This window comes from Chamaea fasciata, unplaced genomic scaffold (genome assembly GCF_029207755.1).
Source record: "Chamaea fasciata isolate MVZ Bird 193981 ecotype frontalis unplaced genomic scaffold, bChaFas1.0.hap1 SCAF_4, whole genome shotgun sequence".
Classification (NCBI taxonomy): domain Eukaryota; kingdom Metazoa; phylum Chordata; class Aves; order Passeriformes; family Sylviidae; genus Chamaea; species Chamaea fasciata.
Window position 1 is genome coordinate 26380890 of NW_027094089.1, and position 23840 is coordinate 26404729.

Sequence of the window (23840 nt, forward strand, 5' to 3'; positions counted from 1 at the left end):
ACACCCAGGAACTAAATAAAAATAAGCAGGTCTCCATTTTTCTCCATAACCAATGACTGAACACAGTTCTGAGCCTTGCCTTAAGCCCTGTTGCATGATGCTGGGTCAGGTAGAAGACTTCTGTCCCTGCTCTGGTTTGCAGTGACCTATTGATCACATTTAGTGCCATGTGGATCTGTGAGCCATAGGGCTGGAAGGTGATTCTGAGAAAAAGAAAGTACTGGGAAAAAGAGGAAACATGGCACTTACTGTGTTTTAGTGTCACTCAGGCCCAGATGCTCCTTGTGATGCTAAGGCAGAGTGGAATAGGAATTTGACCTCTGCAGCTAGATGAGAATGAAAGCTACCTGCTGATGGCTTTGAGGACTGGGTCCTACAGCTGCAGACAATCTGCATGTTCCTTATCCCTTACTGCGATGTGTACAGTCTTCAGGAATCCTAGAAAAACTCAGTTTTATCACAGAAATTGCACTGAAAACTGTTAATCTACAGGAGCCCACACTAGTCAATCTCACAAAATTATTTTCTTAGAGAAATTAAGCTTTGAAATGTGTCTTCTCCTTGTTTAGAGCAAGGATGATTTTGCTGCACATTCTCAATTCACAATAGAAATTACCAATTTTACCCTGTTTTCTGTGCTGACAGCCATCATCTGAACTATTTGTTTTACAGGAGCCTTCCGATACAGTGAATTCACTCAGTTTGCGCATTGACATTGGCCTTGCAAATCCTGGCTCCAGCCCTGTCCTGGACATATCTTCTCTAGCATCTGTGGCCTATAGTGTAAGTATGCAGATTTACTATTCAGGAATGCATGGCCATACACATCCATAATGTGTGGCCCCCACAAATGCCCAAGAGATACATGCAGGTGAAAACTGGTGCTCCATGTAAGTCACATGGAGGGGTGTCCCCTGGTTTGCCTGCATTGCATGATCTTATTTACACACACACACCAGCCACCATAGCATAACATGTTAGTTCAGCCATGTCTCTGTTGATGTGAGCTTCTAGTTGATGGCAAAGATTAATTCTTTCAGTTTATTCTACAGTAAAAAGGTACATAAAAGAGAGATGAAACTAATTTGACTGCATCACCTTTGTTGTCATTGAAGAGTAACCTGTCTGTACCATTCTTGCATCAGTTCACATGTAGCAACACACTACCCAGTTCACTCGTTCACTTGTCAAGATTTTTAATGTCCTTCAGAGGGATTTCCTTATCTGCAAGCCAAGAATTTGTTTCAACTTGAAGGTGTTTGCACTCTAGTGTCTTCAGATAATGTTAAATGTTGAGCCCTGTCATTTAGGAAATGATTATGTTCTTCCTAGATTCCTTTTATTAAAGACTGTGGTGAAGATGAACTTTGTATCTGTGATCTTGTCCTGAATGTTCAGCGGAAGGCAGATGACGGGTAAGAGCTGAATCAGTGAAACTGTTAGGGTCCAGTGTTTTCACCAGTTGGTTTGTCTGTAGGCTTTGGATGAGTTTCTAGAGGAGAATGCCTTTCTAGTTCAACATCTACTTAGAAACAGCATGGATAAAAAGAGCAATGGCATTTTAATCTAAACTCAATCAAGGAAAAAGGGGTAGGATAGGAACACAAACATAGATATAGGACTCTTGTCAGCTTAGACCAACCCAAGTTTTGGTACCTTAGAGATGAGGACACTGTGTATTTGGACAAATTGTGTCTCACTGGCTGCTGTTGGGAAAGGGAGCACAATGGGAGAGCAGCGGCACAGCTGCACCAGCTGTCTTCATCCCTCCTACAGGGAGCAGTGAGGATCCTGCAATAGCTGTGCCAGTAGGGAGCTGTGGTCAACTATTTGGGCAGCACATATTCTAAGTCCATGTCAGATATATGCATACATGTACATCACAGAGGTAAGGCTGCCCATTTGTGCTGCCCACTCTGTCCACCTTCCCACCAGGGAAGACCCCTTGAAAATTCAGCAAAGTCACTTTTTCAACACATAATCAAAGTCCTGCACTTTCAGAAGACAATAATTCTATCTGGTTTTAGGAAACACCATTACAGAATTTCTTATGCCAAGGGGTTTAGAAAGCAGAGGTTTTAAGCGTGTACAATGTAGGAAATGTCTTGCTGTGCTTGTTATTTGTTGTTGGCTTCAGGCAACACATTTTCCTGATCCACAGCTGTTCTAGTACCTCTATTTACAACAATGGACTTTATTTTCCAACAGCAAACAACAGTTTATTGTGAGCAGCAAAAACAGAAGACTAACATTCAATGTCAAATTGAGAAATAAAAAGGAAAATGCATATAACACCAGAATCCAGGCTACATTTTCAGAGAACTTGTTTTTTGCTTCATCTTCTTTACCGGTGCGTGATACCCAACTTCACTGTTTCTGTCATTGCCCCTGATTTTTGAGGTTCTCAGAGAATTTATTTTTTTTTCCCTTTCTAGCAGTGCATATTCCAGAAAAGAATGTGTCCACAAAACTCTCTCACAATTTGTTTTCTTGGATACCAGAATTATTCCCCTGGCATATCAGTTTATTTAGGTCAAGGAGAGATATTTCCAACGCAGCATAAAAGCTGGCAACTTGTCGAGTTTGACCTCACCTCAGACATCTTTTCCTCACTTTAGGCCTTGGCACCCACATCTTCTTCTCAACTCTCAGCAACATGCCTGAAGCAGTTGCTGTGCCACAGGGAATTTATATTTGATAAATCAGACATGCAGCATTGATGATGAATCCTTAAAGCACAGACTTTGGATCTAGAAATAGTGTTACTGCCAAGGTCATGTGTTCCAGCTAGACAGTTAATCAGATTGACATGATTGCTATACCAAAAGCTTTGTCTTAGAGAAGGGGAAAGACAGGAATTATGCATACTATTTTGGGGAGTGCAGTATACCTATAATTTAAATTGTTGCTCCCAATTCACAAAGGATGAAATGCAGATTTCATAAGTGCTTGGCTTATATGGTCAGGCTCCTACTGGAGAGGTGCATGATAATCCTGGGGATGAAATCCAGAGCAATCCCTGTACTGAAGGGAGAGGAAGGATAGCATTCATTCCTGCCCAAGAGCAGCATTATTCTAAACAATGAATTGGCAAAAGTACACACTACACACAGCGCTGGGGGTGCCCCTCTACCTCCCCATCCTGTTGTGCAGCAAGATTGTTCATTTCACTCCTGCCAAAAGACCACACTGGAGCTAGAATTTTCTTTTGCTTTAAAAGCCCTTTTGCTTAGAAGCACTCCAGCCTGCAAGTGAAGTTTGGACAAAAATGTGCCTGCTTCAAGGCAGGAAGAAAAACATAAACTGAGAATGTATGGGTCTTTTGGGGGGGGGGGGTTTGAGGGTTTTTTTTGTAGCACAATTAATGAATATAAATGTCTACTAGGAATGTTTTTTACAAAAGACAGTACTTTTTAATAAGTTCTCCAAGGGCTGATAACTGGCTCTGGTCTGTGAACTTGTCTTTGAATCAAGGATGATGACAAGCCAGCATTCTGCAAAATAGTAAACAAAATATTATGTACAGCAGATTTTCCTACAGAAAGTTTGATTTCTGTAGGAATTCCCCTTTGGATACAAAATTCTACAGTGAAAGTACTAACCAGGTCTAAGAATGTGTAAATATTTCTGCAAAAGTTCTGTAAAAATTCTGTAAAAAAGGTCTGTAGAAGTTAATGCTGGAGCTGACCTGTATTCTCTGGCTTGTATTCCTTCTTCCAAGGTCAGTACAAAATTTTAATAAGATGATTACAGCCCACAAGAAATTGAGTGGGAATGGTCCACGTTTCTTGTGACTTCCTCCTGTCCCTGCTATGCCCCACTCATCTGCTGCATCTCTAGGATTTACTGCCATAACACTTATTTTCACTCCTCCTTAGTATAATACACATGCTGTTGAAGGTACACACCTCTCTGCCTTGCCAAAACCTGACATTAAGATGGTGTTTCTGTCTGTTTTCTCTGCAGAGTGATGGGACTGAAGTCTCATGTCAAACAGGAGCAGCACAAAGTACAGTCATTTGCCAAATAAGCTATCCTGTTTTCAGAACGGGACAACAGGTACAGCTAGCATGTTTAAGTAACCTTGAGCAATAACCAAAACCATTTCTGCTGTTGTTTTTCTCTAACTTTGCATTTATTGCTGATAAGACTTTCTTAGATTTCACAACAGAGGCATTAAAAGAAGAAAACTAGGGCTTGAAATTTGTGAGTCTCTGCCAGATTAAAGGAAGAAAGGCTCTCAAAGCTCATTTGTCACAACCCACAGCTTCCAAATGCAGCTGCAGTTATGTAACTGTTGGAGAGTGCAAGCTGGGGGCAGAGAAGCATAGAGCATCATATGCAGGCTCCTAAGAACTGAACACAATTCCCATCAACTCCCTCCTGCATTGTGAATCTGGGGTAACTCTATCACCTGCTCCATTAATCTCATCTCTCCAAGAAAGCAGTATTGTTTTTGGGAGGAGATGGGACGCCCACACAGCCTTAAGATGAATTGTATGTCTTTTTTTTCATATATGCCATAAACCTCAGGATATCCACAGTTTTATGGAATCTCCTATTCCTCAAGGGCAGAGCAGAAAGAGGGTTCTAGCCTCTAACATAATCAACTAGAACAATAAGAAACTTGCAAGAAAGAACAGAAATATGATATTCTGTTGTGGGACATGTAGAATAATAAAAAATATATATCTAAAAAGTTACGTTTGTTCTGAATGTTAATGGAATTGCTCAAATGGACTGGATCAAATGGAAGTGCTGGAACAAATGAAAGAAAAGAGTGAATACAAAGTTTGTGCAAGTGCTAGTGTTTAAAAGGAAGGAATTGTGAACACCTTTTGTTGCAGCTTGTAGCTAGTTGTACACAATTTTAAAATGCAAATAACTCATGTTTATGTAGGAATGCCAACTTGTAGGGGAATGTAAGAACAAATCAATTCTGAGTATTAAGAAATTACTGAAATATTACACAGAAACCTGTAGAGAGTTTAGATACAGAGGGCAGTTCTAGATTGTTGTACACATGAATAATGTATTTTGGGAATTCCCCTGGTTGTTGTACCAACTCATTTACTATGTGTTCCTTGTCTCTTCCGTAGGTATCCTTTGACATTAGCTTTGATTTTAACCTTAAAAATCTTCAGAATGTGGCAGTTCTAAGTTTTCATGCATGGAGGTAAAGTACACAATGACACGAAAGCAAGTTAGGCATTAAAAGCTTTTTTGTATAAAACAGTATTATTACACCTGACTCAAATGTGTTTTGATGAACAGTGAAAGTAAGGAACAGCAAGACTCGGACAACCAGGTCACCTTATCAATTCCTTTGAGATACGATGCAGAAATTCACTTCACAAGGTATGCTGAATTACGTAAGCAGACACTGTCATTTTGCCAAGCTACTTGAAGTAACAGTCTTGAAAGGCCACTAAAATATAGTGAAGCTTTGCTTTTGTTTTGGAAGTCATAAGAAATTCCCTCTTCACCAGTAGTAGCAGATTTATCTGTCCTTCCAACCAAACTTATATGTAAAAAATTACAAAAGGTGTGGACCCGTGCTTACCTCTGAACAGTTGTTTCAGATGCTTCTGTGAACAGAAGTGATAAAAAGGCCAAACAGGGCATATGGTCTTGATAACATAAATAGTACATACTGTATAATAACATTGGACTCTTGGCTCAAATGTAATGACATGGGATCAAATCTGGAGCTACAGTGATCAAAACTAAACAAAAAAATATCAAAAGGAAAAATATGCCCCATTCAGACTCTCAGCAAAGGAGGGGGAAAAAAAATGTGGACATATCTGCTGAACCTGGAGTAAGAATATAAACTTTTCAGCAGTTTGAGATAATGATTTGAATTAAACCTGAGGTGCACCTGACAGATTCTCCCTTGCTGCAGCTGCACTGGTGCTGGGAGCAGACACCCTGCTTTCCCATGCACCCATCCAGGTTCTGGCTCAAAACTACCCCCTGCCTGGTGCCAGTCCATGTAGAAGGCAAGTCAGGGCTGTTGTAAGAGGGATCCTTTACCTTGGGAAGAGTGGTTTATAAGGAGAGGCAGCTGAGCAGGCAGGTGGAGAAAGACCAACAAAAAGCCTTTTAAGACCTTTTATCTTCATACAGTGCTCTTGAAAATTCTTATCCTGAGCCCCAGAAATGCTTCGTGATTCAGGATGCACTCAAACAGTTATTGGAACAGTAACAATTCAGTCTGTTACTGTTCCAAACAAGAATGATTTCAGTTGAAGTTTAACTTAGATTACAACTGAAACAAAAATACATTGGTGTCACTCTCGGATCAAGGTAGGATATTTGAATTTTCATCAAAGAAAAGATTTATTTATCTTTCCCAAATACTGAATTTCTAGGATCAACATGTAATTACAGTTAATGCATTTGGTCACCAATTCTTGAAAACAGGCTTTTGCATCCCAAAGTGTTCAAAAATTAGTAAATATAGATGGATATTAAGAAAACCAGTAGATATTCAGAGAATAAAAAAAATGTGAAAAATAAGGAGCTTCTTCAAAATGCACAGCAACAATGGATCCAGAAAATTAATATTCAGAGATCACCACAGCTACAAGAACTGTTCACTGCTATGTAGGATGATCTGAAATAGGGACCACAGTATAGAAGATTAGTGTTGTAACCTTCTTTGCAGAAGCAGTTTCAGAATATTGGAGGCCCTGCATCATAGTTGCATCATAGGTACACTAGTAGTTCTGGAGTGATGCAGAATGTCTGAGATTGTTTGAAGTGCAGAGAAGCATTTGAGTCAGTGGTGCGAGTTCTTTCAGCTCTTTGAGAAAGTTGCATGAGACCTCTCCAGAAGCAGCAAGACAGCAGGAGCATCTGTAGAGAGGGGTAGCTTCATAGGAAATTCAGATGGTGCAAACTTGAAACAGCAGGTTCAATTAGCTGAGAAACTTGAACTGAAATGAAATGCTTCAGAAGAAGCGAGGAATGGAGTCTATAAAAGTTATTCAAGGAAAAACAAGGGTTTGAATTCAGCTACATCTCCTGAATATGAGAAAATGCCATTTCATATGCACATCAAGGAATGAAGGAATACCTACTGCCGGAAAATGGTTAGTTGTTCTTGGAGATAATAAATTTAAAAGAAGTAAATGAAATGCATATTAAGCCATGGCATAACTTGGCTTAAGAAGTATTTACCTGGAATTAGCTCCTTCCTGAGGCAGGTAATGCAGCCAAAATCCCTTAAAATACAAGGGTTGAGAAAAAAATATTGTTTTGCTGAAGTGAAGTCTTTCTAGGAATAATTTTCTGAGTTTCTAAGAGAAGAGGTAGCAGTATGTCTTACCAGAGACTTCTGAAAGAACAAGGAAGTTGATACTGTGCATCTTGGAAGGACTGGAGTTTTCAGCAGTAAGGAAGCAGAAAATATGTCATGTGTGTTTTCCTTGGAGTCCTTGTGAGCAAGCCCTTCAAGGAAAGGTCCCATGGGAGATCAAAAAGGAACCACAGTGCAGAATGGAGGACCAGGACTGATCAGGAAGCACATCTGTGAGACTGCACACTCTCTTGGGTTGCACCACACACATTAAATTGGGATTCTATGCACAGATGTTACCCAGATTAAACAGGGAGAGTAGTAAAGATGATAGATTCCTTGTGTAACAGGAAGAGCTGATGTAGGAGTTGTAGTAGCCCCTATTTCTTGTTAACTCACTCACCAGCTTGCTCTTTGACTGCTCAAATTAGCTTTCTAATGAAAGCTAATGATGGAGAGCAGACACAGTTCTGGGATGGTTTAGCAAAGGAGCTGCTCACAAGTAGCAGGCAGTGGGTGTGATGCACAGGGATGTTTTCCTTGCCTTTGAGTGTGGTTCCAGCTGAGCTCCTTAAGCACCCACAGGTCCTTGCACCACATCCTTCCATCACACACCTGCCATTCCATGCTGCAGTGGGCTGAAACCACCTTTTTGTTATTTTGGATATTCTGGATTTTAAACCCTATAATTCCTGAAGAAAGTGACCCAAAGAGGACTATGGGGGCTATGTGACATGTACCATGTACATAAGCAGGGTGATGCCTGTGTTTCCACACCCAACCAGTTACAGATGTGCTAAGGGAGACAGCCAGGAAGGCCCTTTCTGAAGAAAAAGATGACTGCAAGGGTGAGCATTGCAGTTTGTGCACAGAGGAGGAGTTTGCAGTATGGACCTGAAACAATGCAGGGTCTAGAAGCCTGAGACAGCCTGTATCCTGTACAACTCTCTTGTCTTAATTTCACACATTTGTTCCAGCTCTGGGCTTCAGTATACCATTTTCTTAATCAACTTTGTAAACTTCAAACAGCAATCTAAGTGACTGACTTTTTCTCTGTCTGTACTTCTGACCTGTTTCACAAAGGCATATCCAATAACATATGTTTTCAAAGCAGCTGCCAAATTGAAATGTATTGTTTTATGGTTGTTAACCAGGCTTGCCAACATCAACTTTTATGAAGTATACTCTGGTCATAACATTCCTTCCACTGTGAATAATTTTGAAGATATTGGCCCCATGTTCAACTTTTCAGTTAAGGTTAGTAAGTCTGTTTTGTTCTGATTCAAGAAGTTGCTTTAGCTCCCTCTGTAGCCTGCTCCCAAAACCTAGTTAAAAACCCACTCCTGCTTACATTGTCTGATTTTGAGGCTTTTGAATAGGTCAAGCAAAATAAATTGAAATTAATTTGAAAATAAATTTGCAAATAGCGTAACTGCTTGGAGTCTTCATTAGGTTAAGGATGACATTTGCTCGAGTAGAATGGGGGAGGGATTGGTCCTGCACTGTGTACATATTTAGAAGATGGTTAATGCTTAACTTTAGGCCAACTTAGACTGTTTTTTCACAGAGTCTCCTGACAACTTGATTAAGAAAAACAAGTCTTTGCAGGCTTGGACTTTGAAACTTGAAGTTTGGCAAGGGTTAAGGGCTCAAACCTGATGCAAGAACTAGCCAAATCACAGTGCTTATTACATAACACAGAAAAAACTTAGATCCAAATATGCAACATGGAAGAAACTTAAATTATGTTCCATTTTCATTCCTATGACTGCTACTCCAAAGGACTAAAAAGGCCTATTGGCTGTGGCAGAGTACGTGCTTTTCAAAACATGTTTCATGCAGCTAATATGAGCTTTGCTAAGAAAGCAGACAGGAACCTGGAGTTATACAGTATACTTTCTGCTTTACTGTTCACAAAATTACTACCCCAGTGTCTTAATAAAAAAAAAAAAAAAATTATGTAACAGGAGTCCAGTTCTTCCATACTCATCCATTATTTCTAATTTTCTTGCTGTATCAAATAATTTATGCATAGCTACCTGAATTAACACTTGAGTTTTTTGCTTTGCAGATAACAACAGGAAGTATTCCAGTAAAGATGGCATCTGTAACAATCAGTCTTCCAGAAATGACCAGCAAAGGCAACCCACTGATGTACCTAACTGCAGCCACAGCAGACGAGGTATACAACTGAACTGTGTTTCGGGGGTTTATCAGAAGTAGAAACATCAATTATCTCCCCAGTATCATGGCTTAGTTTAAGAGAATCCATGCTCTTTCTCCTTGTCCCTTCCCCATAAAGGGGGGACCACAATGACAGCAGTAAACTAGTCTATTACTTGGCAGATGTGGAGTATCTGGATCTCTTCAGTTAGGTTTTTCTCCAAGTTCCTGGAAAAGTTATAGTAAAAATGAATTTTTTATATGAGGAAAAACCCTTCAGGTCAATATAGAGAGAAAAAAAAAAAGTGTCATAAGAATTATTTACTTCTCACCAAAACCACATACTCTTAGTTTACTAAAGAATTCAGTGTTCACACTCTAGCATTTATAAGCCACCATCTAATCCAAAAATACATATTATTACTATTATGAGTATAAACTCCCGAGTAGCATGTCATCCAGTCTCATTCCTGCCATTTTTCTAGGCCAGAGGTGTTACTTGTGACGCTCAGATAAATCCACTGCAAATAGGGAAAAGACCTTATGCTCCATCTTTCACAAAAGAGAACTTCAGAACTTCCAAAGAACTGGTGAGTAAAACCCAGGGCTGCATAAGCAGAACCTTCTGAGCTGAGGGAAGCAGAGCTGACCTGAGCCCATTGCTGTACTTGTGAGGAAAGCTGTGATGGGGTGGCATTCCTTATTTACAATGCAGGAGCTTAGCCTGTGGATGTTCTCACAGATACCACATCTGCTTTAGCACAGCCTACAAGCACTTCATTTGTATGCACAGAATGACAAAGGCAAGGGCAAAAAGTCTGGATGTTGCAAAGAACATTTTTTAAAGTGTATTTTTAATGCATGCTGTTGCCTCTTCTTCTTGTTTCCCCTGGAAGAACTGTAAGAACATGAAGTGCAGTACCATCACATGCAAACTGGAAGACATTACACTGAAGGGAGAGTACTTTGTGAACATATCCACCCAAATCTGGAATGGAACCTTTGCTGCCGTGAGTATCAGTTGCACATTTATGGAGGATTCAATACTCAAGTATTTTCAAACTCTTGATATTTTTCAAAGCTCAGTACAGAGACCTTACATTCTATAAAGACCTTCCTTTACTTTATTTGGTTTGTGTTTTTCTGGATTGAAAACTTGAACCTAAAAGTAGTGAAGCTGCATAATGGAGCTGATAAAACTTCAGTCCAGCACAGGATCTAAGAAAATGCTGTGATAATGCAACCTTCACAACTGAGAAAAACATTTCCTACATCTGCTAGGTTCATTTTAGGGGAACTACAGTTTCCACAAAACTCATCATAGGACAGCAGAGCACAGTATCATCATAGCCTGTAAAACAATCATGCTTTTAGCTTTTGAACATCACATCGTGATCATTTTAAATCATATCAAAATACCAAAACCCTGCTAGTGCTGCCAGTTTTATTTGATATAGAGAGTGTGGGAAATGTCTTTAATTGATTTTTTTCTGTGTTTATTAGAGTAGGTGTCAAAGAAACAGTACTTGCTTAGAGACCTACAGGATGCTTAAAATATCCAATATCTCAGCCTATTTTCAATCACCATGTGTCCTTCAGGATATAACGCATCATGAATCAGCAGACTACTGAAGTTAGACCGTGTTTGCTTCTTAGTTAGGCAACCAACCAAATGATCTTGGAGCCCTGGGTTTGCCTGAGGGGTCAGGAACATGATGCAGTCCCCTCAGTGTGTCTGGCAATTCTTGTGGCAGGTATTGACATTTAACAGCATGGCTGTTTTCAGCTCCAGCATTCAGCTCTTAAAAGGAAAAGGTCAGGTTGATATTGTTAAATGTGTTATGGAAATGTGTGACGAAAAGCATCTGTCTTTAGAGTTCGTATTTTTTAATCACCTGGGTCAAGACCATTTGTTAGTGCTGTTAAGTATACAGAAGGTGGAGACCTGAACAAAAGGTGACTACCCTCACAAAAAAGCGACTGGGAATGGTTTGTTTACCATCACTGGCCGATGGGGAGGAAAGTTCATGTCACAGTTCTCCTTGCATGTCCCATTTTTTAATTTTCTATTTGATTGTCAAAATTCAGCGCAAATAATCTTGCAAATACTCAGTCAATCATGCACATCATCAGCTTTTTTATTTAGCAGCAATCAGCCACTGTCCAAGAAGAGGATAGCAGGTTTGCCAGTACCTGATAAGCAAAGAAAAGATGTGTTTAGGAATTGAGGTGCTTTCAATAGTGCTCGGGTATGTTTCTAAAGTTTTAGATATGCAGGATGCACCACTTGAGCAGATGGCCACAGTGCAGGGATGCAATAACTCACACTGCAGAGACAATCAGTTTGGTGTGTTGGCCACTGCAGACCCACAGCTGCCCATGGTACCTGGCCCTACCACAGAGAAATGGCTGAGGAGGCAAAATGACAGAGAGCAGGCATTGCCTTTGGTTCAGCTGGAGAGTGGTCCTGTGCTCCCCTGAACCTGAGGCCATTCCTTGTGGTGCTATAAAAGAGCAGCAGTAAACTGTCAGTGTCTACAGAGCCTTGCACCCCTCCTCCCTGTACATCCACAGAGGGAAGTGGGTCTGGCACTAGGTCCCTTTTCAGATAGGAACTGGCTTAAGATTTTTGTCATCTTCTCTGTTTAAGATGAGAGAGCTATGTCAGAATTTGAGACGTGGAGAGGAACCCATAGTGAAAGGAAAAAATAAATAGGGAAAAACAGAAGCATTGGATAGAAGCAAGGGCAGAGGGAAGTAAAAGAACATCCAGTTTCCATTTCTTTCAAAGGCCAGAGATATATTCCCAGCTGTCTTTTGTTGCTGTGTCTCCTTTTCTCACTGCTATTTTCCCCCATCTCTTCCCTGCTAGCAGCAGTGACAGCTTTGAAATAATTATAAAGAGGGTTACATAAATAATTCCTTCTGTTTTGCTTGAACTATACATTAAAGAAAACCAGTTCCTCAATGTCATTGCTAAGTGGATTACTGATATATTATTACTTTGATTGATGTTGGCTGGGGAAAAATACAAAAATAATTTTAATTTTCTTAATATTATGCTTTTCTTTTCTGTCTGTGAAGTCTTCATTTCAAGGCAATAGATAATTTTAGGGTATCTACATTTTAATTGAGTTGCCCTATAACAGAGCTTTACAGTTGTTTTAATCTTCTCTTTCAGTTGATTTTCCAGACATTACAACTCTCTGCAGAAGCAAAAATTGATACACATAACCCTGAGTTATTTATAATTGGAGAGAATACCCTAACTGTAAGTGATAGTTAATTATATTTTTTCAACTTCTCTGAGTGTATTAAAGTGATAGTATTTAATTTTCAGTGTTCTTTAGGAGTACATATCAACTTGATTATGTTGAACTAATGTATCCTTCTGACTACATACAACTCCCTTAAGTTATTAAAATGTTTTCATTTTAGCCCACTGCTATATAAGCCAGACATATTTAAAACCTGTAAGTCTCAAATAAATTGCAGAACTCTGAGAAAAATTCAGCTAGAAATTTCTGAAATTTGGATAGCTTTCTGTTCATGAAAAGATCAAAATTTGGACTTCTTGCTGCAATGGGGTTAATTGTTTGTTAAAGATAAATGAGCTCTGGGAAACATGTTCACAAATCTGATTTATAGTCTAACTTACTTCTATAAGTGTATGGTTTGATGTTTCTACACAAATGTTTGGCAATGATCTCCAGAAAATAATCTCATTTGTAAAGGAATGTGGAATATTTTTAGCATTTGGAATAGCTGTCATGTGGACAATGTGGACACAGCTAATCTCAAGAGAAGTCTCCATAACACTGATTTATTAGTACAGAATTCTTCTTCCAAACTTTCTACTTGCCATATACAAGCATAAAAAACACCAGAAGAATAGAGTAGCATTGTGGTACGTTTTTAATAAAAGAGGACACCTTATGCTGTTAGTCTGTCTTCAGAGGAACACCCTTCCATTTGCAGACCTTTCACTAATTTCAGATTTATTTTTACACAACTTAATAGCTTGTTTTATCCATAAAACAACCAAGGCCATTAAAGAGCAAAATGCAAATTAGTAAATGAGTCAAATATCTGTAAGAATGTGCAACATAGCCCATTCACAGGCAATAGAGGATTCAACTAAATGTATACAAAAGCAGTTACAGATTGATCTCTCTCACTGTGTGATGCAATCATCCAATACCATTTTTAATCATTGGTTTCTCATGGATCACTCTAGTTCTTGTGAAGAACCTCTAAATAAGCCATTTTGTAATCAGGAAAACGTCCAGTGCCCAAAGAAAAAAGGAAGTATGTTTTTGCAGAAAAATTACATGCCAGTATTTGAAGAGTTCTGAGTGCTTCAGTTTGGCATGATATTATTTCTATTAGGAGATGAAACTCATTACTATACAATGAAAATATTCCAGGTTATTGTACAGGCTTTTTAGGTAACTCATAAGCCATATATTAATAAGTGTTTTTCCACATTTGAAGCATGTACTGCCAAATCTACATTACCAGAAGTTCCGTTGGCAATTTCAGGAGAATTAGAATTTATTATTCAAATTATGGTTGACAAATAAAAGTTAATTCCTCCCCCAGCCATTGACACATGTGCAGCTGGGACTTTTATACCTTTGAAGCTAAACAGACTCACAGGCCTGAAAGTTATCCACAGGATTCCTAGGAAAAAAAGTGGCTTTTGGTGACTTCCAGCCTGATCATCACTCAATGACCTATTGCCCTGTGAGAAATCCTGGTATATGTGCCAGGTTGTGGAGGTACATTCTCCCTAGAGTAGACAGTTTGACACTTGGAGTCAATACCCTTACTTCTTGTCAGGCCAAGAAGTATCCCTATACCCAGTCTGCCCTTCACACTTTCTTGGGAACAGGACAGTGCAGAAGCAAACAGAGCTTGTTTCCCTACTTACCCTGGTAATTTAGATGGATGTGGTAGGCTTCATCTAATTTTATATCTGCATTAGTCATCCACATTCTAAACCCTAGTCCCTGGAAAGAACAGGTATTTCTGAAATGCATTTCATCTCATCCTAAAGATGATCCTGAAAATAACTAGGGTGAATTAAGCTCTTAAAAAAGCCTGTCCTCCAACATGGTCAAGGAACCATGTGGTACATAAAACAGCAGATGAGTTGAATCCCAGTTTCAGGGTTTTTTATTGACCACAGTTTAACTTCAGGAAAGACAATTTGTTCTTAGGCATCAGTTTTCCTTTCCAATAGTGGCACTTCACTGTTAATCTAATGCAGAAAGCATTACTAGGCAAACTGCATATATGAAATTGGCATTTCACATTGGATTAACTGGGTTGTTGTTTTGCCAAATAAATGAATATTGCCTTGTGATGCTATGTAGGGAGGCTGCTTAGGTATTTTTATGTAAAAGCTTTCACATTTTTTCCAAGTTGGAAAGGACTGCCAGCTGGAGGCCAGAATGTCAACCTGCTAGAATCATCATTATAGCCATTCAGTTAGAAAATACACAAAGCCATCCTGCCTTGGTGAAATGAATACACATAACCACACCTAGCACAACAGTGGAGCCTTCCAACAGAAATTACTTAAATCACTGAAATGTCAGTCCAGTGCAAGTTTCCCAGAAAGCTTAAGATTAAATTACTCCAGACAAATGCACTGAACAACCACCCTGAGAAAATAAACCAGTGTGACTTGTTTTATCATGTTTCAGGAAGGAAAAAAACTTTCAGCTAACTGTATGTCGTTCCAAGATTAAATCCAAAAATTTGACAGTTCATAAATATTACAGCAATGTCTCCCCAAGAAACGCTGTTATATGTAATTATATATTTGGTTATACCTAAGCCAACTAGATAGGGTATCACCTGAAAACTAACTTCCAGGCACTTATGCTCTTCTGGGACCCCTCTGGTATTGCTTGTGGTTCAGGAAATGTAGGTATGCTAGAGGTTCTCCTGTTTGACCCATACATCTTGCAGATAATTGATGCAGTTGACCCAGGAGAACACAGATCACCATGAGATCTGTCAGGTCATTAGTGGTTTCATAGAAGGCAGGAACAGCAGGCAGAGAATACTGAGGTACTGCCCAGCAGGAGGATTGGAACTTCAGCAGATGTGATGGTCCCTGGCTTCAGTGATTAGTACTGCCTCGTACAGCTGCCCAGCACAGATAGTGGTCTCTGACAACGCTTGGTGGAAAGTAGTGCTTCTCCAGAAGTCAGATCTTGGGTCTATACACCAGACTATTCCCTGCTTTCATGCAAACATGGCTGGTTTGCACAGTAATGGTGTGTGGAGCCTCTGAAAGGCCTCCTATTAATAGAGAGGCAGCTGGCAGGAGAGATTGGCGGAGTTCTCTGCCTGTTATGCATGGCCAAGGGTGATATGAGGGCCCCTAGTCCTTAGCTGGCATTGCTGTGCCACAGTGCAACCAGGCACCCATGGACACCAGTGAAAGGGCTGTAATTGCTTGGTGTGTTCCAGTCATTGGTTCTGGAATGTGTGCAGTCCAGGCATTCTTGATCTTTGGTTTACAAATCCTAACTTATTTGCAGTTAACATTAACCCCTAAGACACAATCTCTCTGCTTTCAGATCCCAGTTACAATAATGAAGCCAGATGAGAAAGCTGAGGTGCCAGTAGGTGTTGTGATTGGCAGCATATTGGCTGGACTCCTCTTGCTGTTGGCACTGGTTGCTGTTTTGAGGAAAGTAAGTAGGTACTAATACTCTTAAAACCAGAAAGGGATAAATATATCTGGGCTACTTTCTTTGGAATCTCTCTTCTCTAGTGTGAGACAAAATCACATCTACAGTTTGGTGGTATGAATAATACTGCATTAGCATTATACCCTGACATATTTTAGAAGGATTTATGAAATGGGTCCTCATAGAAACTAGCAACGTGAAGATGATAAATGAGCTGCCAATCATTCAAAATAGGACCTGTGGCATTTCCTTTCTTTATTTTAACACTGTCTGCCTCCTTCCATAATATCCCAGAGTGGCTCTGAACACCCATGATATTCCCAGTGAACAAGGGTGGGGATTACAAACAAGGTGGCAGAGGATATATATTGAACAGACAAAAGAACAGACAAAAGAAAGGGCAAGGGCAAAAAGTAAATTACAAAGGTTACATAGAAAAAGGGGAAAGTTTTTCTGTGTGCCAGGGCACTGATGTTTGAAGTGCTCCTTGGCACACCAAGGCATCATGGAAATGTCTGTATCTCGGCAGGGAGAAAACTGGCCAATCAGCACTGCTGCTCTAGCATTTAGTTGTACCAGGCAGGAGTTTAGGGCCCACCTCATTTTAGAGGCAGGAATTGTCTGTAAATCAAACTGTATAGTGTATGCATGCACACATGCATTTCTACCATCACAATTTTTAGTTTTGCTGAGAAATTAATTATCAATGACTGACTGCAATGTGGTGTTATTTTGACACTTCTCACAGCTTGGCTTTTTCAAGAGACAGTACGAGAAAATGACACAGGATATAGAAGATGTCGATGAAATTGCAGAACTCACAAAGGACAAAGACTGAAGATGAGTTACATGGATAAAGAGGAGATCTGAGCCACTAATAGTAGTTGTGATCAGTCAGTTCTCAGCTGGAGTGCCTTAAAGCTTAGTAACATTTAAACATTTTTAATGAAAGTGTCTTTATAGATTAAAATATTTTACAGATTCTACTCTATTGTAAGAGTAACTGCAGGACAGTTTGGCTTTTTCAAAAATGATTTATAGTGCCTTTTCTTGTAATTTTTGGCCTTTCAAACAAACTTAACCCTTAGAACTGGCAGGTCCGGAGTATCCAGTAACATACGTTCCAGCAGCCCTGCTCTTGATCCACTGCAGAGTGAAACAGAAGAATTTATTTCAGATTATTGTGGAACAGCATCAGTTGGTAATTCAGTTGACAAGTACCACATGTGTTAAAGGACATTTTCTATTAAGCTGACGATGAATGTGTGGTGAATATTGCTTCCAGACTGGAAAAAGAAAATTAATTTTTTTCATTGACTAGCTCCATCCTTATTGTTTTAGAAAAATAATTTCCACCAACAAACCTTTGCATTAACTATTCTATGAACTGAGAACTGTGTATGAAGATGTCTGCCTGGGTGCTACAGGACAACTGGTTGTGCAAAGTCTTCCAAAAGTTTGCTGTATTTCTTGCACTAAGGTCACAACTAATTTACTGAAGGATACTGTTTTGGGGAAGTACTGCCAAATGATATGTGTAACTGTCTTCTGCATACTTTCTCCCTGAGGAAAAAATATGAATTTCATAATCACTTACAGCATGTTCTCTGCAATGTTATTACTCATTTTCATCTTGAGAAGCACTATCACTACTGTTACGCTGGCCTTTACACTCTTGGTCCCTCTGATATCAGTTTGGTTTTTGACCTAAATAGAAAAGACAGTCAAGATCGTGCCTTTAATTCTGTACTGAAAGATTTTGCAAGACTAAAAGCATAGAGTGAATTAAGGGGATAACTAACTGAGGAATTATGCACGTTACAAAAGGGGATAGTGAAGATCTAAGCTCTACAAAATGTTTACTGCACTTCTTCTTTAGCATCTCAGTGCCCTCCAGGAGACCAAAGTTCAGTACAACCTCCTTACCTGTCACATTTTTTTGGTCCCACCTGTTCATGTCTTGATGAAGTTAACTTATGCTTTATACAGTGAAGTACTGCAGTGTTCTGGAATGAGCTCTAAGCACAACACTTGAGTGACTTTGTGTTGGTTACACACCTCAAGCTTATCACATGCTGTTACGCTGCCTGGTTATAATGAAAGCTTCAGTCTTATAAAGGCCCATGCTGTAAGACTGGTAACAGTCAGGAGAATTGGCCTTTTGGCTGCCTTTCTCCCTCATGCCTGGCAGTTACACTTAAAATTGATTGTGACGGAAGATGTGTGTGTTTTTTGTATGTAAGCTGCCATGCAAATGAGGTTGTTTCCAACTGAGGTGATTTACTTGAAGAGTAGAACATGCAAATGTGCCTGACTGGGAACACGAAATCATGGTTTCTTCCCCCCAAAGCTGGATTGTAATTATGCTTAGGCACTTTTCCATTATTTTCTGAGGAACTAGGCTTAAGCACGATTGAAAGTTTTACTCAGTCTTTTTTAATAGCTAATCAGTCAAAAGCCAACTATCTCTTTGGCAAGTAAGTTTATTTGCAGCAACAGCTGGATTGTGCTCAGTGTAGTTTTATATGTGTTTTGAATTTATTTTGTATCTATGAAATGTTACATTTTGGGATATTTTGTTGGGGTTTTTTTTAACATTCTGAAGAACAATTTAGATTCTTATATCAATTATCACACAAGATTGTTGCCATCAGCTGAGTCTGTGACCTAAACAAATATTTTAAAAGTGGGGGGAAAATAGCAATTGCATAAATCTAAAGAATAAGCTCCTGATTTGTAATTATAAACTTTGAGGGCAAATGCTCTGAGACTAAAAATAAAGATTTTATTTGACTCAATTCTTATATAAACTTGTGCAGAAAAAAATAACCCCTACAGCCATGTATGTGGGAAGCTCCTACATAATCAGGATCATGCACTCCAGAGCACAGGGGGAATTTCACAATACACCAGATGGTAGAATCTTCAATTTCTGGTGCTGCCTACAAGGGCAATTCAGGCATTGACCCAGATTTCCTTCTTCCACCTTCGATGAGAGGTAGAGGTCAGTATCAAATATGCAACTTTGGGGATTTGACAGTTTATTTATCAGGTAGCAATGGTTCAATTCACTAGTCTTCACTGGGTTATGTTGTGACATAGACAATATGATTCTCCTTCCCAGCCTGGACACAATACTGCTTTTACAAAATAAAGGGGAGACATAGCAATGGGTAAGGTTTTTGTATCCTAACCACTCCAAGTTACTAGTTTATTTTTCTTTTACAATTAATATTGAAATGGATAATTCAGTTTTTGTAATGAGTCTATTGCACTTTTAAGTTGGCACAGCTGCAAATAATACTGGAAATATTATGTATATTTTGTATTGTGTGCTAGGGTTTGGTTTGTTGTTTTTTTTTTTTTTTAATTTACTTTCTTAAAGCAGCATGTTTTAAATACTCTGAAATTTTGAGCTTCAGCATGTACTTCTGTTTGTGCTTGCAGCAAGAAAAGTCAGCAACACCTTCAACAAACTCAAGTTTATCTCATTCTGGTCTTGAAATCTAGCTGCCGATTTCCTGAAGTACTAGAATCAAGTCCAAAATCTGAGTTGGTTTCTTATGAGCCTATGTATAAATTTGGGATGTACAAGAGAGTTTATAATAAAGTTGACTTCTAAAAGCTAGCATGTAAGCTGTATGGGAGCAGGGACTGTATCACTGTGGTGGCCTGTCTGAGGGCCTAACAGCATTACTGCAATAAAACCCAAGACTACTGCTGAACACAGACTCATTTATTTTTAAACAGCACCCTAAAGAGAAGCAATGCTACTGAAAAAGCATAAAATGGAGCCAAATATGGCTTTGTCCCAGAAGCACACAGGGAGAACCCTAAGGAATTACTCTGCTAGGTAGACAAAGACACTGCACTTGATGTCTCGTAGATCACAGTCAGGAGTGCAACATTACCAGTAAGCTGTACTGTACTGTAACCCAGTTCACATTAGTGCAAAATATTTGGAAAGCTGTAGCTGAGTAGATGGTGTTAAAACATTATCATGGCCAGGCCTTTCTATATACATGGGTTTATCATCACTGGTATCTAAAATTATACCCCATTCTGCCAGTCTCTGCACTGTATCTATTTACAGAACTGGTCAGCAGTAGCACGTCATGACTCTGGCTCTGGCTGCACACCGCCATAAGCTGGAAAAGCTGAATTCAACTTATCAGCAGGAACAAAGTAGCAAAAGAAGAGAGGGGGGAACTTTGCACTATAAATAGAGAGGTGACAGGAAAAAAATACTGTCAGAAACTACCACCTGAAAACTGTACACTTTCACTGAGCTTTTTATTTCCATTTTAGACTCATCCATAATTTTAACAGTGGCACATAAACATTCAGGTAGGCTACCAATTTTAACACTTCCATCACACAGTATCAGATGAACCTAATCTTAAGGCACAAAACTCTCTTTCACCAAGTCTCAGTGTTTCGCAGAGTTGCAAGCCAGATTCCTTATATACTGACTGATGTATGTGCTGGTTTTGACTGGGGCAGAGGTACATTTCTTGACGGTAGATAGTACAGGGCTGTGGTTTGGATTTGTGCTGGAAACTCTTGATAACACAGGGATGTTTTATCTGTCACTAGGCAATGCTCACAGGTTTAAGGCCTTTCCTGCTCTTCACCCCACCTCACCAGCGAGGAGCCTGGGGGGGCATAGGAAGGTGGGAGGGGGCAGAGCTGTAACAACTGCCCACAGGCATTGGGAGTGTTTGGTGTTTCTCTTCCCGAGCCACTGTTACATGCAGTAGAGCTCTGCTTTCCTGAGTTTGACTCTGCCTGCCGATGGAAGTGGTGAATGCATTCCTTGTTTTGCTTTGCTTGCATGAGCAGTTTTTACTTTCCCTAAACTGTCTTAACCCACGAGATTTCTCACTTTTACTCTTCCTACTCCCTCCCAGATTCCATGAGTGGCAGAGTGAGTGAATGGCTGGGTGGGGCTCAGTTGCTGACTGGGGTTAAAGCACATCCAAACCGGAACTACAACAAAAGTTTTCAAATTAAAGACTAAAAAAATGAAGGTATGAAAATGTATCTCAAAATCTATAGTTAACTGCCCTAATTTTTCATTGCCTGTGAAAGTAAATTAAGTGTACATTTTTACAGCTTTAGAAAAGTTGAGTCCTATATTTTAAGTGAACCTTTCTGTTCTCAGATAATTGGTCAATTATTTGTATGCAATCACAGGTTTTAGTATGCTAACAGTTTTTTAAATGTACCTGCCTCTTAAAATAATCAAAATGGAACTTTTATAAAAAGAACGATAGAAATACATCAGCATGCTAATTTTTGTAATACTTGATAAGATCAAATTTTAATTTTATGGTGTGGATTTTTTTTCCAAAAAACAGGCCTAAGGTCCTCAAAGAAACTGGTAATTTATAATCATCAGCCTATTCTGAACTCTTTTCAGTCACCTCCACAGGACACTTCATCGTACTTAATGGCACTTAATGCTCAAGACTATTTTTCACAGCATTCTAAGAGGGAAAGGGCAGCACTGTCTGCTTTAACATACAATTTGTTAATAATTAGATTTAGCAGTTCTTCCTTTTTAATGCTTCTGAAGCAACAGATGAATGCACTACTCTATAAAACTACAACTTATTTGGAAGAGCTGTGCATAAAGTGAGCAGAGAGAAAGGCCAAAAATCTAGTTCAAAGTTGAGCAATCTAAAGGCTACATTCCTGGGTGCAGCAGTGGCACTTTCAGGAGCAGCAGCCGAAGCGAGGGCCTGCATTTCCCAGCACGGCCAGCACCTGAGCCGCTGCTCCTGCTCAGACATCTCTCGGCTGCCATCTCCTGGGTAGGCGCCTCTCAAAACAACCCCCTTCCTCCCCATCCCCGTCATCCCATGACAATCCAGCAGTCGCTGTTTTCATCATGTGCATCAGGCTGAGCTTCTCTTGAGAACAGAGCACAGTGCTCAAAATCAGGAAAAAAAACTCTTAAAATCAATCAGTGCTGGTAAATGCATATTCAGCCAGACAAAGGGGTGGATCAGTGTATTCAAATTTTTCCAGCCAAGACTAAGGCATCTTTTCAGACGGACAAATTATCGCTCTGAAGACATGCACTTCCTTCCACAGACAGCCCTCATCTGGCGGGTCTCTACAGGAATCACATGGTGATTCTCTGGATCTGCAGCATTAGTTTCTGGGAACATCCCTCTCTACCAGACCCACCAACTCAACACAGCTGGTCCCATGGAGAGGTGGGATTACCCTTCCCTATGGACAAGGAAAAGAAACAGCTGGACTCATTCCAGAAAGCTGGGTCTTCCTGGTAGACAGACAGACCTGCAGCTGTCTATCATCCCACCCAATGGACCTCACAATAACAGAGTACCCCTCATCCAGCACTGTAGTTCTGCACGTGTGGACAGCAGGACAAGCACAGCCACATCTTTTCCTAGCACCAGCAGGGATTCATCCCCTAGGCTGGGAATTTGGAAACACTTCTGGGTCACTTCAGACACATCTTAAGCATTCATCTTAGAACACAGTGATCTGTCCTCTTATAATACTGCCCTAGCAGAGAGGGTAGCCCTATAGAGGGAGACAGAACACTGAGTTCAGAGCATGGCCTTAAATTTCAGTGAGATACATTTTACCTCTAATTAGCACACCATCCCTCCCAGAGACATTTCCATTTCGCTTTTACATGCCAGCTGAAGAACCCAAAGTTACACAAGACTGATATATCATTGTTCCAGAACAAAGCAGTACTTGCCTCATGCACAGCTAGGGACAAAAAATGACATTTCATTGTCTTTACCATGGCAGCATACACACATTGTAACACTCAGCTGTGACTCAGTACAACATCTCTTCCATTCATTGTTCCTGGTCACTGTGGGGAAGTACACAATTATTCTCTCTTCTTTTCTGCACCCTCCTTCCCAGCTGCACTGCTGATGGGGAAGGTGCACTTAAGGTCACCCTGGAGAAATCTTCCAGGAGATTGCAGCACTAGAAAGGCACTAAGGAGACACTACTGCAACTCAGGAATTGCCCCTGAGCATGGGGTCCCAAGTAGAATTTAACTGATTTAAATACCACTGTTTTTCTGTATCAGAGTACAGCACTAGTATGGAAGCACTGCGTAAGTTTTACTTCATTCATAAACTATCTACTGAAAAACAAGGTAAACATTTATTCTTGTGAAATTAATACACTAATTAGTTGCATGGTAACAGCAAACATGAACTTGGAAAAATGAACACCAAGTATGAAAAAGTTCGTATGTTTCTTTCTCTTCTAAAGTGAAAAATAATTATTTTACAGAACAAGTGATTGTGCTCAGTACTCTGTACAATTCCTGGTAAAAATTACATTCAAACAGCAGAGGGCTTCTCTCCAACCTCCAAAACAAAGGAAAACTCAGTCTTCTACTTGACCAGCTCTGTCTAGATAATAGGGTCCACATGGTTTGTACAGTGTGTATCTGTAAGCACACAAGGAGCAGCTGCTCTTGTGCAGAGGAAGAACTGACTTCCACTGAGGAAAATGCATCAATATGTTAATAAGTACAGTTTAACTGTTTCTGCTGAAAGCTGAATGTTTCCTTACAATTTACTTAATTCAGATACAGTAACTAAGTATTAAAAGTGATTAAAATCCCTGTGGGGAAAAAAAGATCATCGCCCACTTTC

At 39.7% G+C, this 23840-nt stretch overlaps 1 protein-coding gene across 3 annotated transcripts in view; it reads left to right on the plus strand.

Moving 5' to 3' along the window:
• The window catches only part of ITGA2 (integrin subunit alpha 2), a 69513-nt gene extending 49612 nt beyond the window's left edge, over window positions 1-19901 (plus strand). For all 3 annotated transcript variants that reach the window (XM_066181138.1, XM_066181139.1, XM_066181137.1), the window contains 13 exons: window positions 673-783; window positions 1333-1415; window positions 2209-2350; window positions 3967-4059; window positions 5100-5176; window positions 5275-5358; window positions 8458-8560; window positions 9375-9485; window positions 9952-10056; window positions 10363-10476; window positions 12648-12737; window positions 16063-16179; window positions 16925-19901. In XM_066181138.1, coding sequence (XP_066037235.1) covers window positions 673-783; window positions 1333-1415; window positions 2209-2350; window positions 3967-4059; window positions 5100-5176; window positions 5275-5358; window positions 8458-8560; window positions 9375-9485; window positions 9952-10056; window positions 10363-10476; window positions 12648-12737; window positions 16063-16179; window positions 16925-17014 — 1320 coding nt within the window. In that variant the 3' untranslated portion in view covers window positions 17015-19901. The remainder of the gene's footprint in view (window positions 1-672; window positions 784-1332; window positions 1416-2208; window positions 2351-3966; window positions 4060-5099; window positions 5177-5274; window positions 5359-8457; window positions 8561-9374; window positions 9486-9951; window positions 10057-10362; window positions 10477-12647; window positions 12738-16062; window positions 16180-16924) is intronic.
• The last annotated feature ends 3939 nt before the right edge of the window (window positions 19902-23840 follow it).